Source organism: Microchirus variegatus (assembly GCF_963457635.1).
Source record: "Microchirus variegatus genome assembly, chromosome: 3".
Taxonomy (NCBI): domain Eukaryota; kingdom Metazoa; phylum Chordata; class Actinopteri; order Pleuronectiformes; family Soleidae; genus Microchirus; species Microchirus variegatus.
The window spans coordinates 845,001-866,356 of NC_139804.1; the positions used below are offsets into that span (position 1 = coordinate 845,001).

Genomic DNA, 21,356 nt, shown 5'->3' on the forward strand with positions numbered 1-21,356 from the left:
ATTAAATCATGAGCCCAAATCTCAAAAAGATTGGTCAACTTTCAGCAATAATCAAGAATGGTTTCAGGTTAGAAGGAACTCAAATGACCTGCTTCAAAAAGATGGAGGAGATTATGTCAGATTATGTCAGATTATGTCGTCAATCCACTTGTCAAGTTTTAACGCAACGAAATCAACTCAAACAAAAGACTTATGAACTCAAACAACTTGTCAAACAAAGCAAAACAAACAGAAATTTAAAACTTAAACTAAATTTTAATCCCCCCCCCCCCCTTCCTCTGACTCCATCGTGGCCTCTTCCACTTCCTGTGGGCGGGGCTTTTGAGGGTTTAAGGTGTTTCCCTCCATTTCCAGGTGTTTGGTCAAATCAGGAAACAAAGAGAGAACAGAGGTGAGTTTTTACGACTGAAAACTGACAGAAAGTTCTTCAGAATGTGGAGCGAATGATGTGAGTAACGTTAACTTCTCCTGAAACCTGTGGTTATTTCACTTTAATGTGTAAAATTGATGTTCTGGTTCAATTAAATTATAACGGTTTATAAGAGTGGATGTATACAATTTATATAAATAATTTAAAATAAATAATTAATTTAGAAAATTAAAAAGGAACATTTATTTTTTGTATTTTTTTGCAAGGTGATCTTTGATTTATTAGATTTTCATAAATTTTATTTCAAGTTTTTGTTATGATTTTTTATAAATTATTCTGTTATTTATGTTTTAATCATATTTTTATGTAATTGTTGTTGATTTTCTTTTTACACTTTTTCAAACGTTCTCTTGGTGAAGTCTTTAAAAAGAAAAAAGTCATTTTCACGTGGTCCTAATCCTCATCTGTAATTCTTTGTGGATTAAACTTTTTTTTAAATAAACTTTATTTAAACTTTTCCAGTACACATATACACATATACAAAAGACCTCAAATGGAATATAAAATTGCATCTGATCCTCAATTGTAACCTTGCCTTTATTGCCTTGTTGTGATTGATTTGTTTTCACTGATGTATTTATTTATTCTCAACAAAGCCTTGTAGATTTTATTTATTTTATTTTAGTTTTGATAAATAGATCGAGGAGATGCAATTTTAAATTCCATTTGAGGTCTTTTGTATATGTGTATATGTGTACTGGAAAAGTTTAAATAAAGTTTATTTAAAAAAAAGTTTTGGCCCAACACTGTGAGTCAACAGGTCGGTTGAAGACCTGCACAACAGCGCCCCCACAGGCCCGGAGAACTTCTGTTTTGTTACTTGCTGGTGTTTTCTTACTTGCTGGTGTTTTCTTAAACTCGGGCTGAACCATTATGGCAAAAATATTAGTCACAATTATTTTTGACTGATATTGAAATCATGATTAATAGACACGATTATTCATTGATTTCAAAACTTGAGTATTTATTGAACCACCAAAACTCAACTTTAAATATCTTTTAAAAGAACAGCCAAAAAATAACAAGCAAAAAAAATAATAATTATAGTAAATTAAAATAATAGAATAATAAACACACATGCAAAACACACTAAGTGTCTTCAGAGGACAGTCCAGTGTCTTCAGAGGACAGTCCTGATCCAGTGTCTTCAGAGGACAGTCCTGATCCAGTGTCTTCAGAGGACAGTCCAGTGTCTTCAGAGGACAGTCCTGATCCAGTGTCTTCAGAGGACAGTCCTGATCCAGTGTCTTCAGAGGACAGTCCAGTGTCTTCAGAGGACAGTCCTGGTCCGGTGTCTTCAGAGGACAGTCCTGATCCAGTGTCTTCAGAGGACAGTCCTGATCCAGTGTCTTCAGAGGACAGTCTTCAGAGGACAGTCCTGATCCAGTGTCTTCAGAGGACAGTCCTGATCCAGTGTCTTCAGAGGACAGTCCTGATCCAGTGTCTTCAGAGGACAGTCTTCAGAGGACAGTCCTGATCCAGTGTCTTCAGAGGACAGTCCTGATCCAGTGTCTTCAGAGGACAGTCCTGATCCAGTGTCTTCAGAGGACAGTCCTGATCCAGTGTTTTCAGAGGACAGTCCTGATCCTCGTCCTCTCCGTGGACATGGCTGGTTTGAGAGAGAGTCTTTTCTGCTGCCGTTCTGAGTTCCTGGTCGATCACAGAGAAGAAGTCCATCACATCGTGAAGATGACGGGACCTTTGGTGAGAATCTGCTCTGAGTTTAATCCACACTCTGTAAATCTGAGATTAATCCCTGACCTTTAATCTGTGTGAATCTCTAGCTTCTTTCTCGAATCCTCAACTACCTTCTCCCGTTTGTCGTCACCATGTTCTGTGGTCGTCTGGGAAATGAAGTGATGGCTGGATATGGATTAGCTTCTGCTGTGAGTCCTCGTCTGTGTCCGAGCTAATACAACAATTATTCTGTTTTCATCTGCGTCGTCGTTTCTCAGGAGTTTTCTTTCTAAGAATTCTGAGATTAAAGCTGGAATGTTGAGTTTTTTAGGGGCAGGTTTCTGAGAATTATGAGATTGAAGGCAGATCTGTGGATCTTTTTTTCCTGAGAATTCTACAATTATATACAATTTCGAGTTTGTTTTTTTCTGAGAATTCTGAGATTAAAGTAAAAATTACAAGGTTTTTTCCTGAGAATTTTAGACTAAATGTTCTGGTTTTCAGGCATGACGACGATAATTATTCTGTGATCTGTGCTGTTGTTTTTTAACTTCACTGAAAAGAACGACATGAGAACGTTTATTTTTGGAAGTTGAGAAAAGTCTGAATTCTGCAGTTTTTTCCCAAGAATTCTGAGATTAAATTTGAATTTTTAATTGTTTTTTTTCCATAGAATTCAAAATTCCAAGTGTTTTTATTTTCAACAATATTCACATGGCTCTAATTCTCTTATCCTTTGAATGTTGAATTTGAAATGAATCACATTTACGTTGATGTTTTTTATGTTTTGTATGTCTATGTATTTCAAACTAAATTGTGTTTCTTCTGGTTTTCAGACGATTAACGTAACGACCATATCCACAGGCTTCGGTCTGGCTTTAGCCTGTGATACTCTGGTGTCTCAGGTCTGGAATCATATTTTCATAACTTTGGACAAAAAAGTTTCACTGTAAAAAACTGTTTTGTAGATTCTACTTTAAACCACCACTCTCACCAACTTTTTTTAAAATAAACTAACTAGCATTTTTAATTTTGAAATCATTCATATTTTAATGAAATATTAAATGTTGCCTTGAATCATTTAAGTAAATTTAACTCAAATAATTTGAATACAAGAAAATTAAAGACACTCAAGTAAATATATTTTATAGTACAACACAATTGTATTAAGTCATTTTAACTTCCTTGAAGAACATTAAACATTAAACTAAACTAAAATAATCCAGATTGTTTAAAAACGTCAACATACTAACCACATCAACATCAATTATTATTATTTTTATATATATAATTGGATTTGAATGAGTTTATATATGTATAGGTACGTATATATATATGTATAGATACGTATATACATATATCTGTGTATATATGTATATACGTATATCTATGACGATAGATACAGATGATGGCTCATTATTTGGCAGTAAGTTTGTTGATGGATATAGATAATAGCTCATTATTTGGCAGTCAGTGTGTTGGTGTATATAGATAATAGCTCATTATTGAGCAGTCAGTACGTTGGTGCATATAGACAATAGCTCATTATTTGGCAGTCAGTCTGTTGGTGGATATAGATAAGAGTTCATTATTTGGCAGTCAGTTTGTTGGTGGATATAGATAAGAGCTCATTATTTGGCAGTCCGTCTGTTGGTGCATATAGATAATGGCTCATTATTTGGCAGTCAGTCTGTTGGTGCATATAGATAATTGCTAATTATTTGTCAGTAAGTCTGTTGGTGGATATAGATAATGGCTCATTATTTGGCAGTCAGTCTGTTGGTGCATATGGATAATAGCTCATTTTTTGGCAGTCAGTCTGTTGTGGATAAAGATAATAGCTCATTATTTGGCAGTCAGTCTGTTGGTGTATATAGATAATAGCTCATTATTTGGCAGTCAGCGTGTTTGTTGGATATAAATAATAGTTCATTATTTGGCAGTCAGTCTGTTGGTGCATATAGATAATGGCTCATTATTTGGCAGTCAGTCTGTTGGTGCATATAGATAATTGCTAATTATTTGGCAGTAAGTCTGTTGGTGGATATAGATAATGGCTCATTATTTGGCAGTCAGCGTGTTGGTGGATATAGATAATAGCTCATTATTTGGCAGTCAGGGTGTTGGTGCATATAGATAATGGCTCATTATTTGGCAGTCAGTACGTTGGTGCATATAGATAATAGCTCATTATTTGGCAGTCAGCGTGTTGGTGGATATCGATAAATATTGACTTTTTTTCATAAATATGATCTTATGGATGTTTATGATTGGTGGCCAAAGACTTTTGAATAACACACAGGTTGTATTCGTCTCTTTTTTAAAACCTGAACGTCTTCTGTTTGTGACTGAGTTTCTGTCTAAACTCATAACTTGTGTGTAAACAGACGTTTGGAGGTAAGAACCTGCTGCGTGTCGGAGTGATCCTTCAGCGCGGCGTCATCATCCTCATGTTGTTCTGTTTCCCCTGCTGGGCTCTGCTCATCAACGCTCAGATCATCCTCCTACGTCTGGGCCAGGAGCCCGAGGTGGCCAGGTAACCATGGCAACGCATCCATCCATGATATTACAATTTGTAATAAATATTAAAGTTGTATTTTATTATTCTGATTCTCACTGTAATTGTAGGACAGGGGGAAAAAAAAGCCCTTAATTAAAATCTGTAGAAACACTTCCTGCATTTTAACTGTTGGACCACTAGGGGGCAGTATAACGTCATTAAAGCAGAGTTCTCAGAGGAAAACTGCCATGATCTCTGTGAGTTTCTGCTGTTTCGAAGGTTGATTTTATTTATTTTTTAATTACACTTTTACACTAACGGGTAAAAAGTTGGGTTTTTTTCTGCATAAATTAACGAAACAAGAAACTTTAATCATCAAAGTTTAAAAACGTTTAATCACGTAGCTCAATTTACAATTACTACAATTACAATTATTAAAATTACAAAATCCGTATTTTACATCCAGAATATGCACTTTTACCTTCAGAGAGACGTGTATATATATGCATGTATATATTTGTATATGTGTATATATATATGTGTTTATATATGTGTAAATATATATGTGTTTATATATGTATATATATGTTTATATATGTGTGTATATATATGTGTTTATATATTTGTATATATATATGCGTGTATATATATATACACGTATATATATATGTGTAAATATGTATATATATACACGTATATATGTGTATATATGTATATATATATGTGTGTATATATGTATATATATGTATGTGTATATATATGTATATATGTGTGTATATATATGTATATATATATATATGTGTATATGTGTATATATATGTGTATATATGTATATGTATATACACATATATATATATATATATATATATATATGTGTATATACATGTGTATGTTAATATATATATGTGTTTTGATTGTATTGATTTCAGAATAGCGCAGCTGTATATCACAGCGTTCCTTCCTGCTGTTCCTGTGAGTCTCTCTCGTATAAATCATCACTTTTTACAATAATTATTTCACATATTTTGTGTTTTTTTTTTCTTTAAACACATAAAATGTTTAAATCTAACCTTTGTCTCTTTTGTGCAGGCGATGTTTCTGCGTCATCTCCAGGTCTCGTATCTGCAGAACCAGGTCCGTCCATACTCACGTTCATATGATGATTATTTGTTTTTACAGATACAGAGTTGTTAAATAAGAGAAAATAAATCACTTTTTTATCACTTTTTAAAATTTCTTTAACTCATTTATTCACCAGTTTTGTGTACAAATAATAGTTTTAGGAAAATGTATGAAACTCCCAGCCCCAAAACATGAATTAAAACCTCCCTTTTTCAATATTATTAAAATAAATAAAGCAGGTTTGGTTCGTTTGGTTGTGAGTCACATGATGTTGATATTTCATGTTATTTAATCTACATGATCTTTTTTGATGTCAAATCTGAGCCAAACAATATTTTGTGATTAAAGTTGCGTTCCATTTACATCGGAACTCGGAAGTTCCAGTTTGAGAAGTCGGAAAAAACATTGTTAGTGATTTTTCTTTGTTTGTTTGTTTTTTTAAACACGTGTCTACGATCATTATTAATATTTTATGGTGAAAGTCGCAGAGTTTGTTTTAAAAAGTCCTCGTCCGAGTTCCCGCCACAAATGGAACGCACTTAAACTGTCCGATGTGGAGTGATGATGTCGTCGGTGATCACATGACCTGGTGTTTGTGCACACAGGGAATAATCATGCCGCAAATGTACGCGGCTGCCATGGCTAACGTCGCTAACGTGCTCACCCACTATGTCCTTCTTCACTGGCTGGATCTGGGAGTTCGGTGAGAATCTACACACACACACACACACACACACAAAAGAAACACAAATTTACACAAAAAACAGACACACACTGAACAGTTTAAAGAAATAAATAATGTGAATAAACAGTAAATGTTTCATCAAAGCTCTTTTTTCTCCTGTAGGCTAATCTCTGAAAACCAGATTTCATATCTCTCTCAGCTAGCTAACTAACTATCTGTGCTATCTATTTACACTAACTATCTCAGCTAGCTAACAACAATTTATGTTAGCTAGCTAGCTAACAACAAGTTATGTTAGCTAGCTAACTATCCGTCTTAGCCAGCAAACTATCCGTCTTAGCTCAGCTAGCTATATACTTACGCTTACTAGCTAACTGTCTAACTGAGCTATCACTTTTTTTCCCCCATAAATTTGATTGTTTATCTAAATATAATTGTTTTATAGTTCATTAATATGCAGAGAGAGGTCAAACCTGCGGCCCATGGCCCACGTGGCCCCACCATCTATTACATTAGCATAAAATGTGCATTTTTGCCATTATTTATGTTCCTTTTACATCATAAACGTGTGCTGTTGTTGTTTTGCTTTAATCTGAACTCGATGATATGTCGTTCCATATCAAAAAAATGACTTTTATTTTGAAATCCTGTCAGAAATATTGTTATTATATATCTGTGTGTGTGTGTGTGTGTGTGTTGCAGTGGCTCAGCAGCAGCTAACGCTCTGTCTCAGATTTACGTCTGTGTTTTTCTCTTCGCGTTCATTCGCTGGAACAATCTTCACGTGAAAACGTGGGACGGTGAGAATCTGTTTGTTTTGAACCTCACGTGGAAACAGAGAGTGTTTTGTTTTCCACTCCTTTATTGTTGTTGTAAAACGTGATATCAGCACATGTGGAGAGTTCAGCTGCTCGTGTGGTGATTATTATTATTGAATATAGGAGAATCAAAACAAACAGGAGAAAGAATATTGTACAGCACATAGAGTAGAGTAGATTAATAATAAGTGAGTTTGTCTCCCCCTGCAGGCTGGTCTGTGGAATCACTGCAGGAGTGGGGCTCGTACATGAAGCTGGCCGTTCCCAGTACTATGATGAAGTGCTTTGAGTGGTGGGTTTATGAGTTTGGGGGATTCTTCGCAGGTATTTTATTCATTTATTATCAGTCAAATATTGGATTTTTTATTTTTATTTATTTTTTAAAGAAGTGATTTTTCGTGTGTGTGTGTGTGTGTGTGTGTTCTTGTACTTGCGGCATACTTAGGGGTTTTTAACCAACAAAGTGAGGTCATTTTTGACCGGTCCTCACTTTGTTTTCATTGAAATGACTTCCTTAGGTTGCTATAACATGCTATATATTCAATTTGTCAAAAAAATTGGAATTTGTCATTTTGGAAGACATACACCAGTGTGACTTTTTTGTCAAAATTTGGACCAAAGATTTTTGGTCAAATATTTTTTTCAAATTTTGGACGACATAGTATAGTATGACATTTTTGTCAAATTTTGGACCAAACTTTTTTTGTCAAATTTTTTTATTTTATTTTGGACGACATATATAGTATGACGTTTTTGTCAAATTTTGGACAAAAAAATTTCGTCAAAATTTTTTTCAAATTTTGGACGACATAGTATAGTATGCCGTTTTTGTCAAATTTTGGACCAAAAATCACAAAAAAAACAAAAACATCGAAAAAGTTTTCCAGCCCTTTTTGCTCTGGGGCTCCACCTGCAGACATGTTATGGTACTGCAACCAGTGGTTCTTTGTAGATGTCATTCATGAAGTAGATATTTGTAATTGTGTTGATTTATAAAGTGGTCCTCACTTTGTGTGTGTGTGTGTGTGTGTGTGTGTGTGTGTGTGTGTGTGTGTGTGTGTGTGTGTGTGTGTCAGGAATGCTGAGTGAAGACGAGCTGGCAGCTCAACACGCTGTGATCATGGTGTTGTTCATCACGTACATGGTATTTGTTTCTCCTGCTACATTCTCAGTTTAATATAACGCTCTCAAAACAAAGATAAACATTCTTTATAAACCTCTTCATCTAATAATAATTATTCTGCTAACGATTAATACTTTCTTTTGGTTTGTGGACATATATTTTAGAACATCGTCATTTCAATGGTTTTATTTAAAATAAGTATTATAAGTACATTATGCCTGTTATCTAAAACAGGTATAATTGTGTACATATATATAATATATATATATAAGTTATATAAGTGTTATATATATATATATGTATGTATGTATGTATGTATATATATGTATATGTATGTATATGTGTATATATATGTTTATATATGTATATGTTTATATACGTATATATATATACGTATACATATATGTATATATTATATGTATGTATGTATATATATGTGTATATATATATATGTATGTGTATGTATATGTATATGTGTATATATATGTATATATTATATGTATGAATGTATAAATATATTTTTATTATACGTATGTATGTATACATGTATATATTATACGTATGTATATATATATATATACATATATACGTATGTATATATACGTATGTGTGTGTATGTATACATATACATACATATGCATATATTGATTACATTAAAATGATGAATCGATAAGTAAGAATCAAAGTACTTAATACATTTGTAAAATGGATAATCTATTAGTCGATGAACTTTAATTAACTATGACTGATGTGAACACTGTCAGTATCAAACATTTCTTTATAATATTCATTTATACTTGTGTGTGTATATATATATATATACACATACACATTATTTACATTATGTTATGTATTTCAAAACTAGCATATGAATGGACGATGACATTAAAAAAACACGCCACACAAAAACGTACATGACGTCCATTAATGTGTAATTTGCACAGTTAAGTGAATGAAGAACTCTCTTAAATCCACAGTTTCCTCTTGGAGTTCAGGCTGCAGCTTGTGCTCGAGTGGGAAACGCTCTGGGAGCAGGAGACACGTCCAGAGCCGTCATCAGCAGCAGAGTGTCGCTCGCTCTCGCAGGTCAGTCCTTCTTTTTTCCGTGTCCTCTCGTCTTGAGTCTGACTGGTTTCACAGCTTCCGTCCTCTCACAGGAAGCATCTCCGTGGTCGAAGGTTTGGTGCTCGGCTCGACCAAATCGGTCATCGGCTTCATCTTCACCTCTGACCTGTGAGTCTGTTCGGCGACTGACTGAAGTCCTGGATCACATGACCAGAGGCCTCACAATCACATGACATTCCTGTACTTGCTGCATACTGAGGACCGTGTAACAGTGCTGGCAAAGTGAGGACCAGTGTTTCCACTTTATAAATCAGCACAATTACAAATATCTCCTTCATGAATGACATCTATAAAAAAAAACTACTGGGTGCAATACCATAAAATGTCTGCAGATGGAGCCCCAGAGCAAAAAGTGTGTGAATCACCAGGGCTGGAAAATGGGTTTTTGTGCCAAATTGAGGATCTGTGTTAAAAACAGAGTATAACATGTTCACAACATCAGGAAGTGATTTAAATGATAACAAAGTGAGGACCGGACAAAATGTCCTCACTTTGTAAAAATGACCTCACTTTGTTGGTTAAAAACCCCTCACTGGTCCTCAGTATGCCGCAAGTACAAGAACACACACACACACTGAACAGTTTAAATAAATAATGTGAATAAACAATAAATGTTTAATCAAAGCTCTTGTTTCTCCTGCAACTTCTGAAAACTAAATAGCTAGCTAACTAGCTCATCTTGCTAACTAACTATCTATCTGTGCTATCTATTTACCCTACTACTACTACGCTACTTACTTCGCCTTACGCTAACTAGCTGACTGTCTCGCTGAGCTAGCACTTTTTTCCCCGTGAAATTCATTGTGTGCAAAGATTATTTTTTTTATAGTTCATTAGTGACCATCTTGCTAACTAAGTATCTATCCATTTACACTATCTCAGCTAGCTAACTAACTAGTTATGCTAGCTAGCTAACTATCCATCCAAGCCAGTAAACTATCGGTCTTAGCTCAGCTAGCTATTTACTTACGCTAACCAGCTAACTGTCTAGCTGAGCTTACACTTTTTTTTAACCCATACATTTGATTGTTTATCTAAAGATTTTTTTTTATAGTTCATTAATAATTGTTTTATTTAATTTGTGTTAAATCACTCACTATGTTTACAATGTGTTTTCTATGTAAATATCTGTTGTAGTGTTGATTATGTACATGGTTTGTTTACAATTTTAAACGTGAAGTTTTAAAAAAGAACATCAATAAATACATGAATAAATCTATCCAAGCTAGCTAGCTAACTATCAAGGCTATGTGGCTCTTTGTGCACGCACAGTTTGTAAAAACTGTACTGTAAAATAAAGTAGAATATGACAAATGTATGGTTTGTATCTATCGACAGGAAGATCGTCGCGCTTGTTTCTGACCTGATGAACGTTTACTGTTTCCTTCAGTTCTTCGATGGCCTCGTGGTGAGTTTTTTAAGTTTGTTTTGAAGACGTTTATTGATCCACACGTTACTGTTACTCTGAAGGTCGTTGGAGTGAAGGAGTCGTTATATTAAGACTGTGTTTCCTGTGTTTACGTCCTAGTGTGTGTGCACCGGCATCTTCCTCGGCACGGGCAAACAGAAGATTCCAGCCGTGGCTAATTTAATCGGATATTACGGCGTTGGACTTTCACTCGGCGTTACGTTAATGTTTGCTGCAAAGCTGAGAGTTTTAGGTAGTTTGGGTTCTTCAGTTAATCATTTCTAAGCCCTGATCAGAATGGACTGGACCGGTGTTTGTCTGTGTTTGTGCAGGGTTCTGGCTGGGCCTCCTCGTTTGCGTCGTTCTTCAATCCACCTTCTACATCGTCGTCATCTTCCGGCTGAACTGGGCGAGGATGACGGAGGAGGTACGATCGTCGCTGACGCCTTTTGAAGGCCTCGCCGTTTGCCGCGCGTGAAAACACGAGCCATCGGTTGAGTCTGTGCTCGTCTTTTTTTTGCAGGCGGTGAGGCGAGCGCAGAAAAACAATCGCGTGACTTTACTGAGCACAGCCGACTCCGCGGGTAACAGCGCTGCTGACCGAGCGGCAGGGAACGACCACGTAAGTCGCCATGTGAACCCAAACCAGCAGCAATGTCTTTGACATATATACAACATATCTTTAAAAGCACTAAAGGGGCTATATGTAAGAACTATCATCATTGATTCAAGGATCATCAACGTAACCGGTGACTTGCTACACTCTTAGAAATAAGGGTTCCAAAAGGGTTCTTGTACAAGGGCTGAGGTTCTACCTGGAACCATTTGCTTCTGAAAAACCCTTTTCCAGAAAAAAGGGTGTTTCAAGGGTTCTTGGTAACGCTAATGGTTCCAGGAAGAACCATTTTGTTCAAGAGAACCCTTTAAACCCCCTTTTCTGAATAAAGGGTTTTGAAAAGGTTCTTGGTGGAACCCTCCAAAAGGGTTCTCCTATTATTTCTAAGAGTGTGGTTTTAGGTAGAAATGCGACATTCGTCTTGTTTCCCGATCAATATTTTACCAAAGGCAGGAGATTCTGTACTGACTTTGACAAAAGTGGAGGTCATACGCCACATACGGTTCACTTTGGTACAGTACACACTCTGTGCTCAGTAGAACCATATAAGGATCTTCGGCTTGTCCTCATAGGAGAACCCTTTTTGGTTCCAGGTAGAACCATTTATTAAAGGTACCACTTTGAACCCTTAGTGTTACCAAAATCCTTTAGTCAGGAAAGGGGTTTTAAAGGGTTCTCTGGATCAAAATGGTTCTTACTGGAACCCTTAGTGTTACCAAGAACCCTTTCCAGAAGAAAGGGCTTTTCAGAAGGGTTAGGGTCCAGGTAGAACCTCAGCCCTTGTAGAAAAACACAGTTTTGGAACCCTTATTTCTAAGAGTGCAGTATGTTTTTTAAAATGTTGTTTCCATCAGGAATAGTTCCAAAATATTCCGTTCTTTGACTGACCGTTTCTTTGGGGTACCAGAGTAAGATGGTACGAAACCATCGTCTACGACAAGTCAAGCTGATTGGCTGACAGAAAAACGTCACTCCTTTGCGATCGGATCGTAAAGATCCCACGGAGGTTCGAGCTGTTGGAACGTCCTCCTTTGTTGTCCGTTGTGTTGTGTTTACCATTCCGAACCTTACTGTACTGTACCAAACCCAAACGTTCCATGATGACAAATATTACTCACAGGTCAAAGATTGTATATCTGTGTAAAGTCTTGTATACATGTACTTTAGGTGAGGGCCTTGTTTTACTAGCGTGGTCAACATGGACTGTTCTGGCGCTACGGCAGCCCAGACAGACAAAAATCAAGTTTTTACAAAAAGAAAATTCCGCAAAATTCCACCAAAGTAAAGTAACGAATTCTCTGGTACTTTCTCTCAGCCTGTGGACGAAGACATGTTTGTGAGAAGTGAGCGTGATAATGGAAACGCTGAGACGCCCGGTGGTCATGTGGCGTTACAGCAGCGGACGGGAGGCGGTCTCTCCGGCGCTCAGCTGATCCTCAGACGAGGCCTCGCCGCGTTGGCGGCGCTCGCTCTTCTGGCGGCGGGTGCGAGCGTTCACTTCCTGGTGCCTCTGCCGGAGACTCTGGCCTCGGTGGACGCCAACGCCACGGACTGGATCAACGCCACGCTCGCTCCCGAGTCAGACTGAAGAGTCCAAACGCTCCACAGTGACTTTGTCTGTCTTTGATGTGACAACATTCAGACAACACGAGGAAGAGCTGAAACAAGTGATTAAAGGGATAGTTCGGAATTTTGGACGTAAGACCTATTTTCCAACTCAGACGTCTGGAGATGTTTTCAAGAAATTTCATTCAGTTCTTCTAGTTGCCGAGTTAGCTGATGCTATGGCTAGCGCCAGTCAATGATACAAAATGGATCATTAAATTTCAAGTCATTCAGAGATACTTTTTTCAGCGATTTCAGGACATCGTTCCTCATGCTATTTGTTTATTTATGTATTTATAAAATTTTTCAGCTTTGAATCCTTTAAATGTGTTTTTTTGTTGTTGTTGTTGTTATTGTCTTGACTATTGACAAAAGATGGTAAAATAAAAATAAATGTTACACAACAATGACGTCAGTAATCCATAATATGGGCCTAAACTAAGATCATTTTTATATCTCTATTAACAAAGAAAATACTTCATTTGTATCGCACTCGTTTCACTGCTTTCGACGCCATCTTTGTTATGTGAAAACACGCAGTGCATTCTGGGTAGCCCTTACTCCCAAGGGTGGTCTCTTAATAAAAATCTCAATATTGAGGGCGATACAGCCCTTAAACTTGACCTCAACTTAATTTATCTGAGAATCAGGACAGAACTTGGACTAGAGGGAGAACATGAACATGAATTCTGTTCGTTCAAACTCAGATGTTCTCTTCATATATGTCGAGTGCAGACATGAACTTCCTCATGTTTCCATAATGAAGTTTTGTTCGTGTAAAACCTCAAACGTTTGTGACCACGAGAGCCTGAAAACAAAGGCGTCTCTCGCACGATGTTTTGTGACCGTGGACGACTTCATCATCTCCTGTTGTTCTGCAGCAGAAGATCCAGCGACGGCGAAGGAAAACAGTCGTGACGACTCAACTCAACGGCGACACGACAGCAGGGCGGCGCCGACTCAACCTCTGATTACGCCTCATCAAAATGAGGCTTTTTTCAGTGCGACGAACACACGACCTGTGGTCAAACAGTCTGATGAGTCATGTTACAGCAACACGAGCAGAAACACAAGCAAAACACACGTCTATAAATGTCTTTTTGACCAAAGATGCAGGAGAAACAACGTTTTACTGACACGAGGTGAAAACAGCTGTAAACATGAATCACTGTCTGAACACAGGACGCTAGATAGATAGATAGATAGATAGATAGATAGATAGATAGATAGATAGATAGATAGATAGATAACGTAGATAGATAGATAGATAGATAGATAGATAGATAGATAGATAGATAGATAGATAACGTAAACAGATAGATAGATAGATAGATAGATAGATAGATAGATAGATAGATAGATAGATAGATAGATAGATAGATAGATAGATAGATGGATGGATGGATGGATGGATAGATAGATAACATAGATAGATAGATAGACAGACAGACAGACAGACAGACAGACAGACAGACAGACAGACAGACAGACAGACAGATAGATAGATAGATAGATAGATAGATAGATAGATAGATAGATAACGTCGATAGATAGATAGATAGATAGATAGATAGATAGATAGATAGATAGATAGATAGATAGATAGATAGATAGATAACGTAAACAGATAGATAGATAGATAGATAGATAGATAGATAGACAGACAGACAGACAGACAGACAGACAGACAGACAGACAGACAGACAGACAGACAGACAGACAGATAGATAGATAGACAGACAGACAGACAGACAGACAGACAGACAGACAGACAGACAGACAGACAGACAGATAGATAGATAGATAGATAGATAGATAGATAGATAGATAGATAGATAGATAGATAACGTAGATAGATAGATAGATAGATAGATAGATAGATAGATAGATAGATAGATAGATAGATAGATAGATAGATAACGTAAACAGATAGATAGATAGATAGATAGATAGATAGATAGATAGATAGATAGATAGATAGATAGATAGATAGATGGATGGATGGATGGATGGATAGATAGATAACATAGATAGATAGATAGACAGACAGACAGACAGACAGACAGACAGACAGACAGACAGACAGACAGACAGACAGACAGATAGATAGATAGATAGATAGATAGATAGATAGATAGATAACGTCGATAGATAGATAGATAGATAGATAGATAGATAGATAGATAGATAGATAGATAGATAGATAGATAGATAGATAGATAGATAGATAGATAACGTAAACAGATAGATAGATAGATAGATAGATAGATAGATAGACAGACAGACAGACAGACAGACAGACAGACAGACAGACAGACAGACAGACAGACAGACAGATAGATAGATAGATAGACAGACAGACAGACAGACAGACAGACAGACAGACAGACAGACAGATAGATAGATAGATAGATAGATAGATAGATAGAAATACTGGTTTATTAAAAAGCTGTAGTGACTGAATTGTTCCTTAAAGGAACGAGCAGATTGTTCCAGTCAAAATTAGATTTAAAAGTCAATATAAGAGAAATTAAAATCATTAAAATAATTGAAATTATTATTAAATCATTAATTAAGTTAAGTTAGAGCCCAAATCTCAAAAAGATTGGTCAACTTTCAGCAATAATTAAGAATGGTTTCAGGTTAGAAGGAACTCAAATGACTCAAAATTATGTCAGATTATGTCAGATTATGTCGTCAATCCACTTGTCAAGTTTTAACACAACGAAATCAACTCAAACAAAAGACTTATGAACTCAAACAACTTGTCAAACAAAGCAAAACAAAACCCGTAAAAATAATAACAGAAATTTAAAACTTAAACTAAATTTTAACCCCCCTTCTTCTGACTCCATCGTGGCCTCTTCCACTTCCTGTGGGCGGGGCCTTTTGAGGGCGTTTCCCTCCATTTCCAGGTGTTTGGTCAAATCAGGAAACAAAGAGAGAACAGAGGTGAGTTTTTACGACTGAAAACTGACAGAAAGTTCTTCAGAATGTGGAGCGAATGATGTGAGTAACGTTAACTTCTCCTGAAACATGTGGTTATTTCACTTTAATGTGTAAAATGAGAAGAAAACAAGTTTGTTTTACAGTGTATGTGAAGGTAAATGGTATTAACCCTAACCCTGAATACATCATACAACCAAATAAGGAATTGAAATCAAACTATTTCAACTTAAAAGTCTTAAAACACTGGATATGACTGAGCCATGTGACATTTGTGGAAATGAACTTAAATCCTGGGAAAAAACAGGTAATGGTCACATTTTATTCTGTTCACACAAAAACAAGTGACTTTTGCAATAGTTTAAGCTTTTTATCCTCATGGAAACAACGTTTTAGCAGAAACTGAACAGAGTGGAGAAATCTGAAGCCCCGCCCACGATGATGTCATAGCCCCGCCTCTCTTTGTTTGGTCTTTTCATTTTATGATGACTATTATCTTCTTTCTTCACTCCGTCTCTTCGTCTCCTCACTGTTTACTGTCCATGTTTACAGTTAAAAATGCTGTTTTGCAGGAATCACAGCTCCTGTCTCAGGTCGGGCTTTTATTTTGAAAAGCTTCAAATACACAAGAATAAAATACATAAAAACAAAACGCAGACACCAAACAAGAATTATGACAAATCGGTTTAGTTTAACTGAGTTCAGCTCTGATTTAATCTGACATTCAACCTTCAAAAGAAAAGATTTTATATCAAAACTTGTTTTATTTCGATTGTTCGTGAACTTTTAAGACTGAAAAGAATAAACATGACAGTAAAAGTCCAGTCTTAGTCAGACTAACATGACTTGGATTATGTGACTCGTAGTCCGATTACTTCTGCATGGAAACACTTAGTCAGACTGGACCATATAAGGTTCTTCGGGCCTGTCCTCACAGGAGAACCCATCCTCCAAAAGGGTTCCAGGGTTCCACCAAGAACCCTTTTTCAACCTTTTATTCAGGAAAGGGGTTTTAAAGGGTTCTCTGGATCAAAATGGCTCTTACTGGAACCATCAGTGTTACCAAGAACCCTTGAAAAACCCTTTATTCAGGAAAGGGTTTTACAGAAGCAAATGGTTCCAGGTAGAACCTCAGGCCTTGTAGAAGAACCCCTTTGTGGAACCCTTATTTCTAAGAGTGCAGTGAAACCTGTTTGAAGAGAACAAAGCGTCTCTGTTGTCTCCTCAACAGACTCTGAGTTAATCATCTGTTCAGGGTTTGAACCTGAAACCATCTCCGTCTTCACTGATGTTCTCACACAGACGTTCTCACACAGACGGATCATTGTGTTCTTGAGGAACCGATCCACGCTTTGAAAACCTCTCACGTGTCTGAAGGACTTTTTACAAACCTGTGTTAATCTGTGTGTTTTTGTCAGGAAGTCATTTATTAATCTGATTCATCCACGAGCACCGAGGTCTGGATCATGATCAGTGAAGTGGTTCTGGGTTCACAGCTGTGTGTTCTGGTGTGTGTGTGTGTTCTAGTTCTGTTGTGTGTATTCTAGTGTGTTTTCTGGTGTGTATGTTCTAGTTTGTGTTCTAGTGTGTGTTTTGTTGTGTGTATTCTAGTGTTTGTTCTGGTGTGTGTGTTCTGGTGTGTGTGTTCTGGTGTGTGTGTTCTAGTGTGTGTTCTGGTGCGTGTGTTCTGGTGTGTGTGTTCTAGTGTGTGTTCTGGTGCGTGTGTTCTGGTGTGTGTGTTCTAGTGTGTGTTCGGGTGCGTGTGTTCTAGTGTGTGTTCTGGTGCATGTGTTCTGGTGTGTGTGTTCTAGTGTGTGTTCTGGTGTGTATGTTCGGGTGCGTGTGTTCTAGTGTGCGTTCTGGTGCGTGTGTTCTGGTGTGTGTGTTCTAGTGTGTGTGTTCTGGTGTGTATGTTCGGGTGCGTGTGTTCTCGTGTGCGTTCTGGTGCGTGTGTTCTGGTGTGTGTGTTCTAGTGTGTGTGTTCTGGTGCGTGTGTTCTAGTGTGTGTGTTCTGGTGTGTGTGTTCTAGTGTGTGTTCTGGTGCGTGTGTTCTGGTGTGTGTGTTCTAGTGTCTGTGTTCTGGTGCATGTGTTCTAGTGTGTGTTCTGGTGTGTATGTTCGGGTGCGTGTGTTCTAGTGTGTGTTCTGGTGTGTATGTTCGGGTGCGTGTGTTCTAGTGTGTGTGTTCTGTTGCGTGTGTTCTAGTGTGTGTGTTCTAGTGTGTGTGTTCTAGTTTGTGTTCTGGTGTGTGTGTGTTCTGGTGTGTGTGTGTGTGTTCTGGTGTGTGTGTGTGTGTTCTCGTGTGCGTGTTCTGGTGTCTGTGTGTGTGTGTGTGTGTTCTAAGCGCTGATTTTTCAACGTTTTCTGACGTTTTCTGAACATAACGAGTGGAATAATTGAGAAACGACGATGAAAACAGTTTGTTTGAACAGATTATTTCAATCTAATGACGCCTGAGTGCTGACGCTGCCACCGCCTCGACCTTTGACCCACTGCTCACACACGTCGTACACTAACGCTCGTCTTGGTAGGATTAGGCGTGGTCTCTCAGGCGCGGGATTACGGAGACTTGCCGCTCTGTGTTTACGGGATTAAATCAGGCTTTGTGAGCGAGACGGGAGCTCACGAGCGAGAAAGCAGGTCATTAACCGACATAACGAATGACGACGTTACGTCACCGTAGAGCTGAGGAGAAAAAAGCTGACGTGGGATCAGCTGTGTTTGGGCTGATATTGTGAAAAAGTAAGATTATAATCTGTATGGATTAGTAATCTGGTGAGTAATGAATCAGAACAGAAGACGAGGTGAGACGTAAATAAGACAAAACACTGGAGTCACAAACTATGACAAATATACTATAATAATATACTGTGAATGATATATATACACGCATATATACATACATATATATGTATGTATGTTTATATATAAGTGTATGTATGTATATATATATGTGTATATATATGTATATGTGTATATATACGTACGTATATGTGTATATATATGTGTATATATACGTATATATGTATATATATATATATTTTATATTTTTTTTATGAGCACGTTGTGGCCAAAACAGCTCACTATTTACACTTTAAATAAATAATATACAGCATTTATACAAAATATAATAAATATAAAACACACAGAGGAAGAAATTTACTTAAAACAGCAGCAAAATAAATACCTTTTAACTAAAATGATTGTATTTTTATATAAACATATAAACAGAATACAGAACAATTAGAATTTTCAAGAACAGTAAAACTCTAATTCTATTAAAACTAATGATTATTTTCTGAGAATTTTTATTTTCTCATATAATCTGTTTTTGAGTTGTTTGGTCGATAAAATGTTTAAAAATGAGAAAATCAGAGTTTGTCAAACGTGGAAATGACGAAATGTCTTTGTTTTTGTCCACAAACACAAAAATGATTGAGTTTGAATGATTTCTTTGTTTTTCTGGAGCAAAGAAAACAGAAAATATTCAACATTTAAGAAGCTGAAACTTCACAGAAACTTGATTTAATTGTTGGATTTGAAAAGCTTGTCTTACTCTGACAATTTACCTTTAAAACGTGCCTAAATTAAACTTTGGAAAACAGATGCATTGCTGAGTCATGGTGTGTTTTTGTGTAAATGTAGCTGCGAGTTTGTGTTCGTGTCGCGTAGAAAACCACGTAAACACAGTGCTGTGATGGCTCCGCCCACTTTGGGGAGGAGCTAACCGCGTAGAGCCGAGGCGAGGCGAGGAGGGACCGCGTCGTGGAAAAGATGCGTTTATGTTAAACTTAGCATTTGTAGAAGAAGCAATAAAATATAAAAACACATTATTGTCATTTAAAGTTGTTTTTACTAAAGTGAAAGTGCAGAAATATTCACATAAATATAAAGTATAATAAAAAAAAGTACAGCAGATGTATTTTTTTAACAGAACTACACTTAGTACATGTAATATAACAGTGATATTATTCATGTATTAACATTTACACACTTTTCATGATGCAATCCCCGACTATATATTATATAGATATATATAGTTATTAAATATTAATATGAATTAATATGAAAAATACAGCTTTTATTATTTATTAAATAAAAAACATAATTTTCCTCTTGCATGTACAAAAATAAAAGCAGAAGTGAAATATGAAATTGTTTTTTCATGAACATGAACGAGCAGAATTCATGTTTATATGACATAAAAAAAATAAGGTTGCCCTCATTTATTGACGTATTTGGGGCAAATTTAATTTAAAAAAGTTCTAAACTTTGATACCAGTGTTAACTTATTACAAATAAAAGATTATGACTCAAAATATTTTTAACTTTGTGCACAACAAATCTGAAAAACCTCGAGAAAATCATGTCAATAATAAAAAATAAATGGACTAAAAACCTTCACAATAAAAACATTTTCAGGGACCAAAAAAAAGTCTCCCACGGTTCATCTCAGGGTCCTGAGCCGGACTTTGAGAACCCACAAAAACAAACTTGTCTCTTTATTATCAGCAGGTAAATATTAACAAATATTTATTATTTTAATAATTCATATAAGGGATCTTTGGGCAACACTTTACAATAACAGTACATTAAATAACATTATTAATGCATTTATAACAGTGAATTATTATTGTTTTAACTCACCATTTATAAATAAATTAAATGTTAAAGTTGAAAATTCCCCTTAATTTATATATATTGGCACAAAATAATCATTAGTTAACTGTAGTTAAGAAACAATAAGCCTTTAATAAAGGTTAATAAATGCTTAATTATAGTTAAGTGTGTTTATTTAGTGACACTTAACTGATGTAACCGGTAGTTTTATAAATATTTTGTTGTGTGTGAATTAGAAGCTTCATTAACCTGAATAATAACAATATTAAATGTTTAATTAAATGCTTATTACAGCATTTACTGACTGTTAATTAGTGTATTCTTATTGTAAAAGTGTTACCGTGGCTCTAAAGTGTAGTTTTACTGTAGTATACGAGTACAAAAACATGATAGTTAAAGTCTTAAACCGCTCTTTTTCTCCGTTCCCACTCGTAATAATAATAAAAATTATAATAATAATAATAATCATCATCATCATCATCATCATCACCTCGTCCTTTCAAACAGTCAAAGAAAAGCAGCCTCGTGCGGCTCGTGTCCTCGCGGCGATACGACGCACTGCGCCGCCGCTGTTTTTCATGTGTGGATTGGTGGGAGGAGCCTGGTGGGAGGAGCCTGGTGGGAGGAGCCTGGTGGGAGGAGCCGGCCGCGCACGGATCATCTCCTCAGGTAGAACCCGGC

General features: G+C 36.4%; 1 protein-coding gene across 1 annotated transcript in view; it reads left to right on the forward strand.

Moving 5' to 3' along the window:
* The window catches only part of LOC310924597 (multidrug and toxin extrusion protein 1-like), a gene marked incomplete at its 3' end in the record, with an annotated part of 42,297 nt that extends 29,205 nt beyond the window's left edge, over positions 1–13,092 (forward strand). The window contains exons 2-17 of the mRNA XM_083886380.1: positions 2,215–2,316; positions 2,944–3,012; positions 4,495–4,643; positions 5,537–5,579; positions 5,697–5,741; positions 6,335–6,432; positions 7,117–7,214; positions 7,443–7,556; positions 8,309–8,376; positions 9,333–9,441; positions 9,513–9,588; positions 10,819–10,888; positions 11,009–11,141; positions 11,221–11,315; positions 11,412–11,510; positions 12,820–13,092. Coding sequence (XP_083742506.1) covers positions 2,215–2,316; positions 2,944–3,012; positions 4,495–4,643; positions 5,537–5,579; positions 5,697–5,741; positions 6,335–6,432; positions 7,117–7,214; positions 7,443–7,556; positions 8,309–8,376; positions 9,333–9,441; positions 9,513–9,588; positions 10,819–10,888; positions 11,009–11,141; positions 11,221–11,315; positions 11,412–11,510; positions 12,820–13,092 — 1,641 coding nt within the window. The remainder of the gene's footprint in view (positions 1–2,214; positions 2,317–2,943; positions 3,013–4,494; positions 4,644–5,536; positions 5,580–5,696; positions 5,742–6,334; positions 6,433–7,116; positions 7,215–7,442; positions 7,557–8,308; positions 8,377–9,332; positions 9,442–9,512; positions 9,589–10,818; positions 10,889–11,008; positions 11,142–11,220; positions 11,316–11,411; positions 11,511–12,819) is intronic.
* Between the last annotated feature and the right edge of the window lie 8,264 nt (positions 13,093–21,356).